At 46.6% G+C, this 9886-nt stretch overlaps 1 protein-coding gene across 1 annotated transcript; it reads left to right on the plus strand.

Annotated features, from left to right (window-relative positions):
- Nucleotides 1–4896: 4896 nt before the first annotated feature.
- Nucleotides 4897–7747, plus strand: LOC101765019 (NEP1-interacting protein-like 1). The gene is made up of 5 exons (XM_004966417.4): nucleotides 4897–5312; nucleotides 5869–6047; nucleotides 6693–6776; nucleotides 6867–7037; nucleotides 7191–7747. Exons 1-5 carry the CDS (start codon nucleotides 5129–5131, stop codon nucleotides 7311–7313), a joined length of 741 nt encoding a protein of 246 aa, XP_004966474.1. The 5' UTR covers nucleotides 4897–5128; the 3' UTR covers nucleotides 7314–7747.
- The last annotated feature ends 2139 nt before the right edge of the window (nucleotides 7748–9886 follow it).

The following is a 9886-nucleotide window of genomic DNA, read 5'->3' on the forward strand; positions in this document are numbered from 1 at the left end:
TCGGTGAGCACTGGAGAAAGAAGGGATAACGTTTGGGTAGCTGGGCCTATAATTGGGCTGACAATGATCGCAGATGGGCCGAAGTTACATGGAAAAGCGAGCATGGCATACCAATATTGATGCGCATCCCTTAAAAAAAAATGGACATTGTTAACTGCAGAGGAAGATCATCACAATTAATTATCAAAAAAAAAAAGATCATCACAATTTCCAGATCCGCCACGTCACTCGCCACGTCCTTCCGCCACCCCCAAGGCCCCAACACGTGTAATCTCGTGTTGGTGGATGATGGCTCCAAGCAGCACCCGTTTCTTTGCAAAAGTTGAGGGAGGGCATTTGCTCAATTTCGTGCTGGATTTGGCTTATTTTTAAACGTAGTTTTAGCATCTCATCAAAATGTCGACCAAAACTGTTGAAACGCAAGCATCGTGGAAGCGATCAAAACACGAGGCCTGACTCCGATTTCCACGGCGATCATCGGGCTAGGAATTGAAAGTTTGCAGGGCAGACAGCCGATCTCATGATCGATCGCGGGGAGGCATTCAATTCGGTTGCGATGGTAGGGAGGGATCGGTCGTCCCCATCTCCCTCGCCGGGGGGCAGCCAATCTTGAAAGGCCCGATTGAATGCGGTGGGCCCTCCGGCGTCACGACCGCGGCCCATCACCATTAACTCGCTGCCGCAGTTTGTACTTGGAAAATTTTGGATTTGGCACTGTGGCCTGGCCCGCGCTTTTTTCTTCCTTTTCCCACAGACAACAGTGAACATGTCGCCCAAACAAAAGATCTTCTCCTCCCTCCCCCATTTTGACCTCTCCGTTTCTGTGTTTTTTTTTTTGCCTTCTTTCCTACTGTGTCCCACGAGAAAACGGTAAAAAAAAAAAATTAATCCGTGGGAGTCAATTGAGCAACTTAATTCGTTAACAAACGTTATAATAATTTTTGAGATGGAGATATTCTTCTAAAAAAATCATCTGCTTTTTTTTATTTTAAAGATGGTCTCCAGGTGAAAAAAAGATCGCACGTGATATTTCTTGTTTCTATCTTTTGCACGAGCAGATAGCATGTGATTTTCTTTCCTACGTCTACGTGACCTGCTCACGCATCACTCGTACACTCGAGTTCTTTATTTCGGCTCACGGGTGGATGGGCTGTTGTAGTCAAGCTTCTCATTGATCCAACAAAAGAGAAGCATTTATTCATAAAGTCAGGTAGGCTTATCAAAGGACAGACATGTGTTAGGTGACTTCATTACATTTCTTTTTGAATGCCACAAAAAATTCTTAAAAATAGAGAACGTATAGAGTTGCTTTGGGTGTCCCGGGAGTACTACCAATCTACAATGTTTTTCTTAATTATCGCGAAGCTGAAATTAACTTAGATATTTGACACTGGAGTTAGTATTCGTTGCGAACATCTATTATGTTATCTTCAGTAATTTTCCAGCAAATTAAACCCATGTATAGAAATTAATACATTCATTAGAGGGAAAAAAACAAAGTGCACGTATACATATTGATAAATTACTTACCACTGCCATTGTTAAAGAGCCTAAAAAGATAAAAAGGGCGATATAATTTGCATATGTAAGTTTGTTTTGTACTACCCTAAATACATTTACAATAAGTGAGTTTGAACTGCAATGCTAGCCATGTAATTATTATATGAGCTTCCCCGCCAGCGGAGAGTAATTGGCTATGGAGATATTTTCAGGAGGAGTAGAAGTCTTTCGGTTTTTTTTTCCCTTTTGCCTCCCCTATTGTAAGGACAAACAAGTGAGATCGAGGTAGGCGTGGTCCTCTCTCTAACTATTATGATCTCGTACCATGTACTCCTTCCATCCTAAATTATAGATCGTTTTGATATTTCTAAATTCTAACTTCTGCTATGCATCTAGATATACACTTATTTTTCAAAATATATACTAAAATATACGTATTTATAATAATTAAAATGATCTATAATTTGGGAACTTTGCGTGCTAATGAGACAACTTGTTATTGGGCTCTGGCTTCTACTAGCTGCCAGATGTTTCTAGAGTTTTCTTAACTAGAGATAAGCAAAGCATGGTGAATAGTAGACGGCATGTGCATGCATTGCATGTGTACTGTGTGATCTTGGGAGTACTGACTTGTTAGGTGCATCCGTGCATGGCCATTGACGCTGGAGCAGTGAATGAATTAACCGGAATAATAATGCATGGCATGGTAGCTCTGACGACTGACGAGCCAGCCATGCGAAAGAAAATCTTGAAAGGCCCACACACCACGACCCTGTGGCCTGTGGGGTGTGGTAGATCCAGCGCTCTGCAGGTGTGCATTTTGCATGGACTTCACGTACTCGTGTCTCCTGGACCTCCACGACTCGTGCACCCTGCTCAGACAGTTTCCAATACCATCTGCTCTTTCTATTTTATTTTCTTTCCATCCAGAAACCCAGGATATATAAATTAATTTATGATTTCTATCAATGTAGAGCAGTATTAGGGCCCAGGGCTACAGCTCCAGCTTCTCATGCGGCTCCAGCTGAGGCTCTGTCAAACAGTTTGGTCAAAAATAACTCCACACCTGGAGCATTAGAGAGGAGCCGGAGCCGTTTTACATGGAGAAGCTGGAGAGAAAAATAGGCTAGGATAAGATCTTCCAACTTACATTTTAACTATTCGTTTATCTTATTATATTATTTGTGGTTATAAACTTAAGATCATTAGAATGTATTATAAAAGTTAAAATATATTGATTAAATTATTAGGCAAAGTCATACATTTTGGTTATTATAGGATTTGTTCATGACATCTTGATGCAAACGTACGGATTGCTCGCAAGCTAACATCCGTACGTGTGCACCCTTATTCCTATTTTCATCACCTTCCTCTCGTAAAATTCCGGTCCATGAAATACTACGCAGGACGCGTGGTTGTTTGCGTTTAAGCCCTTGGTGTTACTCGCTCTGTCGCGTCTGCAACGCTGTTTTCCTATTTTGGTCTTAGTTGATTTAACACAAGCTGTTCTTTCAAAGAGGACCTTGGACGTACAAGTCATCACCTCACTGGCCCACAGGTACCTATCCGCAATGTGCAGATGCCCGTACGTGCCCCTTTTGCGTACACGATTACACGTGTTCCCTCTGGGTCATCCATTGGTTACTGATCGCAGCAGTTGGCGATGAGGCATCGTTCTCGCCGATTAACTGGCTAATCCCTGGTCACAGCTAGCTAGGGGCTAGGGCGACGACAGCGACACATCCTCAACCAAATACGTACTGCATTTCTTCTCTCTTTTTCTTTTTCTTTTCTTTTTGGTGTTTGTAATAATTCGCCGCCGAATACCTGAATTTATTTGGAATCTTGGCCACGTCGTTTTCGAAGCAGGCTGGCGATACGGAGTTCGTCGATCGGCGTGAAATCGTAGAGGCGTCACGGCTAACTTTCAGAAAATTGATTGGGATTAGCCTCTTGGTAACGAAAATTGAAATTCAATTGGCGCCGTGCTAACTTTCAGTTACGGGTACCCATCCATGGATCCATCTTTGACCCGGACCCGCCCTTTCCCTTTTTCGAGCCACCTTACGTCATGTTTTTTTTTTCGAATCACACGTTACAGACGCAGTGTACATACATTCGTCCCTGCGAACATTTGCACACAACTCTACTTCTACGAGCACATTCGAAAGGCTGAGCCGATAATAAATACTCTAGATTGATGAAGTCATTGCTAACGTCTTACTATCAACGAGCATGTCTCCTACCGTTGAAAAGATAGCGCTGGTGAAATCCTCAAATAAATTTAGAAAAATGCGCAATTTTGTGGTTCCACTCGACTATTTTGGCTCGAGTTATTACGTAATAGGGTGGATGATGAGCCGGTTTTGGTTCATTATAGCTTGTTTGATATCGAGCTAGTTCAGCTCGGTTCGTTAAGCTTAACATGCTGAAAATTGAGTTTGGCTTTGTTCATATGTAAAGGTTACGCCGGGTAGTTATTGCTGTTCTTCTTGTCGAACATGGTAACGTGTATGAGATTCCCGTCTGCCTTTCTCACACTCGGATACACTAGGTTGATCATTTTTTCTCTCTCGAAAGAATAGCCTATCATCTGTTTTTGTGTATCCATCCATCAGTGGCAGCTTCGTCCAGCTGATTTTTTTTTAATTAAGGAAAACAACCGGCCTCGACAATTCGCGATTCGTCCAGCTGAATAGTCGTCGAATTCAAATTTGTCCAAAGGTGGGAAGTCAGGAAACTCAGGCTGGTTGGCGCCATAAATTGGTGCATCATCATCATCATCTCGCACGCGGATGTGTAGCAGCAGCAGAGCGCAATTGACGGATTCAGATTGGATTACCGTATCTCGTATGCAAATGCAGCTGAGGTGGGGCCCGCGGTGAGGAACAGCCTGCCTAGCTGGCAAGACGAAGAGGTAACTGCGGGTGGGCCCCGCGCACGCTGCACGGCACACGCATGCATGTGCACGCGCCCGGCCAAAAATATCTCCCTCGCCGCGCGCACGTACTCTACGTAGCAGGCGGCAGAGCCCCGCCGCCGCGCTACGGCCTACACGGCGGCGACGCACGCGGCAGGCGAGCTGAGGCCTGAGGTCCACCGACCGGACCGGACCAGACCGTACGTAGCATGAGCGAGCGAGAGTCTGCTTCACCGCACAGCACAGCAGCTGTGTCAGCTGCTGCAGTGGCCGGCCGGCGATCGGCGGAGATCAATCAGATCAGACGAGAGGTAGGCGACGGCCGGGAGCCCAGGAGGAGGACATCGGAAGGGAAGGGATCAGATCAGGGGAGCGCAACGCAGGCAGCGTTGGCTTGGCTGCCGCTCTCGCGTCCCGTCTCGTCGCGGCATAAATGCAGCGGCGACGGGTTGGTTGGCGCCATAAAAGCCACCACCCCCCTCCTCTACTCCTCCACCCTCTCCTCTACCTACTAGTCCAGCCCATCCATCCCCTTTGCATTGCAGCTTTGCTACCGCTTCTCCTCTCACCACCCCCTGCGTCGCCGCCAATTAATTCGCTCCTCGTCACCGGCCTCCCCAACCGCACCGCCGCACCCGCGATCGCAAGGATTCAGGGCCGGCTGGAGGTTTGAGCTGCTGCGTGCTCTCTCTCCAGGCGCAAGCAGGCATGGATTCGTCGGCCGCGTTCCTGCAGCACCAGCCGCAGCGGAGCTCCAGCAACGTGTCGCTGTCGTCGCTCGCCAGGACCGGCAGCGGCGGCGGGAGCGCCGCCCGCGGGAGGGGCGCCACCAGGGGCAGGAGGATGATGCGCAGGGTCTGCCGCGGCGTCATCACCTTCATCTTTGCCATCGGTACGGCCCCCCTCCCACGCGCTTTCCTTCCTACTACTTGCAGCTTGCTCCTCCTCTCTTCCCTTCCCCTCCTCTTCACTCCTCCGTTAATTACTCCTTCCTGAACAAATTCTGCTCGATTTCACGCCGCCCTTCCTCTGATATATCTTGCCAGCCAAATTCGGTGGCCGATTTCACCCAAATCTCTTCTTCATGATATTATTAACTCGGTTTCAAAACTAGATCATACTAGGATTTGTTAAAAATTGCCCAAACTTGTAAACCACCGTCCTTTTCCTCGCACCACTGCGCATAGAATCTCTGATCCCTGAAACAACAAACTATTACTTCTTCCCCACCACTGAAACTAGCAGATTTTTAGGTTACATTGTTACAGCATAAGGATCGATGGCTTTGGTTTCAGCTTAATTTGGCGCAGTGATTCTAGGATACAATCTTTTATCTACTTTTTTTTTTTTGCTGCACAAGTCTATGCCTGCACGTTGACGCTGCGAATTGATTCATCTGAAAGCACTGAAGAAGTAAGTAATCTAACTCATTTGATGCGTGCATGCAGCTGGTCTGTTCCTGGGCGCGGTGACCGGCGGCCTCATCGGGCTGGCCACCGAGAGCGGGCTGTTCCGCGGCACCGGCATCGGCGCCATCACCGGCGCCCTCGTCTCCATCGAGGTCGTCGACTCCTCCATCCGCCTCTGGCAGGCCCGCCGCTCCGGGATCTGGAGCATCCTCTATGTGGTAAGCACTCATCACTTGCTAATCACTCAGGATGGATAGTATGGATGGATGATTAGTTAGTTGACGACAGTCTGATCTGAAGGCACTAGCAAGCAGGTAGCTAGCCAAGCACAAGAAGCATGTAGTAGCTGGGAGTAGGACAGCAACTCGTAACTGCATACCTGCTTGCTTGCGTGCGCTTGCTTGTTCCTGTGTGCATGTCGGCATGCGTTGCTGATTTGTTGTTAGTTTATATGCATGGATTGTATTGCCGGTGTTTCTTTAGGTGGCTAATGACGTCTTCAAGACTGCAGCTCAAGATCCAGCTGGATTTTTTTTCTTCTTTCTGAACAATTCCTGCCTGCACAATTCTTGTGGAATTACTACTGTGTTGCTGGCTTGCTACTCACAGTCAGACTGAGTTTTTCCTACCTTACCAGCTAGTAGGATATTTGTAGCCTACACAACACATGATCTATACTCATCTTGATCATGGCAATAGCCTTATGTGATTTGCAGTAGCTCATGAAAAGGGCACTCTATATATTATTGCATGAACGTGGTCTTGATGCAGCATCTCTGAACTGAACATCTCTTGTGCCATTGAATGGGTATCCTGCCTTAATTTTCTCTGACGAGCCTAACACGTGCAAATGCGCGATGCAGCTGAACGTGATCTACAGCCTCCTGACCGGCAGGCTCGTCCGCGAGAAGGTCGACCCGGCGGTGCAGCGAGTGGTCCGGAGCCAGGTCTGTTGGTCCATAGATCATGTGCTTCTCTGAATCAATGCGATTGTGCAATGCTTCGTGTTCCATCCCTGACAGTGGCTGGCATTGCAGATGAACGCGGTGGACTCGTCGCCGTTCAGGGAGCCGCCGGACCTGTTCGAGGTGGAGGCCACCAACGGCATGCCGCGGGCCTCCATTGACAAGCTCCCCGAGTCCTGGATCACCGAGGAGTACAAGCGCGACGGCGTCGGCGACCTCTCCGGCTGCTCGGTCTGCCTCCAGGTCCGGAGAAACTCTGAACATCTCTGCTCTAGCTCATTCCTCATTGCCTTAAGATCGATCACATTCAGACAAAAGAATGCTGCATGGATTTGATATGCAAGTGTGCTGAAAATTTCTTCCATCCGTCTTGGATGTTGCCATTCATTTGTGCAGGATTTCCAGGTCGGGGAGAAGGTGCGGAGCTTGCCAGACTGCTGGCACGTGTTCCACGTGCCGTGCATCGACGGCTGGCTGATCAAGCACGGGTCCTGCCCGCTCTGCAGGAGGAAGCTCTAGACGCCCCCCGACGCCATGGATGCATGCTTGCTTGCTCGCTGCGAGTTGATCGATGTGCCCTGTGCCACACTGCTTCCTAGGATGAGGAGAGGAGCTGGAGGAGGAGGAAGAGACTGACATCTATAGAACCCTTAATTTATAGAGTTTTTGCTTCTTCTTTTTTTGCTGCTGCTGCTTGTACGTGTTCTTCTTCTACTTTTCTTTTTGCATCTTTTTTGATCTATAATATCTTCCTCGCTCGTTCGTTCTCTCCTGATCATGTAATATACTACTGCTGCTGCTTCTGCCTCTGAAAACCCTTGGACGACCGGTCGGCTTGTGCTTCGATCCATCGTCTCTGGACTGTGATCTGGTGTAATATATTACCGACTTGTAGTCACATCATGGCACTTGGACATGCTTATCATCTTGCCGTGCTTATTGTCTTCTTGAAATCTCGTCTCGTCGTTTCAGCTTTGTCACTCGTCAGGGTAAAGTTTTGCAAATTCAACGATGAACAGGAAAAGAAATGTGAGGTGAATGGTAGTGAATGTATGTATGTGTTCTGAGCTTCAACTTGCCTTTTGCAAGCAAACGATAGTGATATGGAAGCAAGAAAGCTTACCCCTTGAAAATATATTTTCCTTCTTGTTCACCAGTGAATTGCTTTGGCAAGGACTGCACATTGGCAATCTCATCTACAACAAGAGCCCTTCGTAGCAATTTCACCTTATCACCAAACAGCGACACAATATCATCTTGTTGATCCTTCTTCCACCCTGGTAATGAAAAAAGGCGTCAAGAAAGGTCAGGGGAAAGTTGCTTTACCAATCCTGGACTTGATACAAGCGGCATGCCAGCAAAACATCCAAAAAGAACTAACTGTTAGTCTTATAGCAACAACAAACAATACTGGCCGTAATGGACTACTCAATTCATACTGATGTTGTCAAAATGGTGTAGCCTAGATTTTAGCACAGCAGAGTTGTACTCTCCTTTGCTTATAAGCAAATGCAATTCACAGTTCGTCCCACAGGCTTATAAATAGGTTCACCAAGTGTTTAGCAACAATTCCCTAGTACTGCTGATTCTTTTGCTGCAAAATCAGAACTTTTTGTACAGTGAAATTGTTGCTACGATGTTGCTTGAAGGCTAACATTTAGTACCCAGTAATTGCAAATTGCATTGAGAATTTTTCAGTAAGACTATATTGGTTCCAACCCCTTTTTTCTGAACAGGGGTTGGTTCCTGAGATTGACGTGGTACTGGAACCTAAGCAGTTAGCATCCTCAAACTCAAATCTGTATGGGACAAAAAAGTGGAGGCATGAATATTACATCATGTAGCACCTTATTGTGGTTAGTAAATGGAGCACCCCAAGTCGGAAGCAGGTGAATGTTACATTTATTTAAACATTAGTAATTCTGACCATTCCAGAATTAAAGCTATCGTCATATGGTGGGCAGCACCAACAATAGCAGATGATCTTGTGCAGAATTAAAGCAAGTAATTAATAGCAAAATAGGATGGAAATAAAAGATATCGATCGCTAGTATCTTGGAGACCGTGGGTACATGATGTCTGTCTGCAGTTGCAGAGACCATGCATTTTATTGCACATAAACAGGTGCAAACGTGACATGATTAATTTGCTTATCCATCCACAAGCAGCGGGCAATGAATTGATCAGTAATTCAGTACTATTAAAAGGGCTGGGCTACTCCGACCCACTCCGGTGTATTGGCACGCGGGGGTTAAAATTTAGTCCCTATCACATCGGATGTTTGATACTAATTAGGAGTATTAAACATGGGTTAATTACAAAACTAATTGCACAATCCCTAGATTAAATCGCGAGACGAATCTATTAAGCCTAATTAGTCCATGATTTGACAATGTGGTGCTACAGTAACCATTCGCTAATGATGGATTAATTAAGCTTAATAGATTCGTCTCGCGATTTAGCCTAGGAGTTCTGCTATTAGTTTTGTAATTAGCTCATATTTAGTCATCCTAATTAGCATCCCAACATCTGATGTGATAGGACTAAAGTTTAGCCCCTGTCTCCCAAACACCCCCGCTTGATACTCTCCCGCTTGGTCCTCTTCCCGCTTCCTTGATCCTCTCCCGTGTATACCTCTCCTCGCTTCCTATGAGCGATTGGATCGATGTGGGTGGACGCCGGGAGCCAGGCGAGGGGAGGCGTCAGGGAGAGCGGGCTTTGCCGCGCCATCGTTGGTTGGAGCGAACCGGCTATTTCATCATCTCAGTATTAGGTGACGCTGCCGCACTATGTACATGTACAACGCGATGCCTGAATGGGCCAAACACGCTGTTAAAAGATCAATACACTATGCACGCCACCAATGAGATCCAGCTTTCAGTTTCGCAAGTTCTTTGTTCAAGCTCACATATCACATGCATACAGATATATGATTGCATCCTTTGCCTAAATAAAGATATATACATGTGAACCAAATAAACTGTGTACTTGCTACATAACCAATAGGATCCAGTTTCAGTTTTACTTTACTAGCAGAAGCGCGCGCGCGCACTAGCAGTAAGTGACCTTCAGATGTACCAGTCCAAACAGCA

Source organism: Setaria italica, chromosome IV, assembly GCF_000263155.2.
Source record: "Setaria italica strain Yugu1 chromosome IV, Setaria_italica_v2.0, whole genome shotgun sequence".
NCBI lineage: Eukaryota > Viridiplantae > Streptophyta > Magnoliopsida > Poales > Poaceae > Setaria > Setaria italica.

Coding starts and splice junctions, on each gene's coding strand:
- LOC101765019 (XM_004966417.4), top strand. CDS start 5,129: ATGGATTCGTCGGCCGCGTTCCTGCAGCACCAGCCGCAGCGGAGCTCC. Junction 6,048..6,692: donor TCTGGAGCATCCTCTATGTG/GTAAGCACTCAT, acceptor TGCGCGATGCAG/CTGAACGTGATCTACAGCCT. Junction 6,777..6,866: donor AGCGAGTGGTCCGGAGCCAG/GTCTGTTGGTCC, acceptor CTGGCATTGCAG/ATGAACGCGGTGGACTCGTC.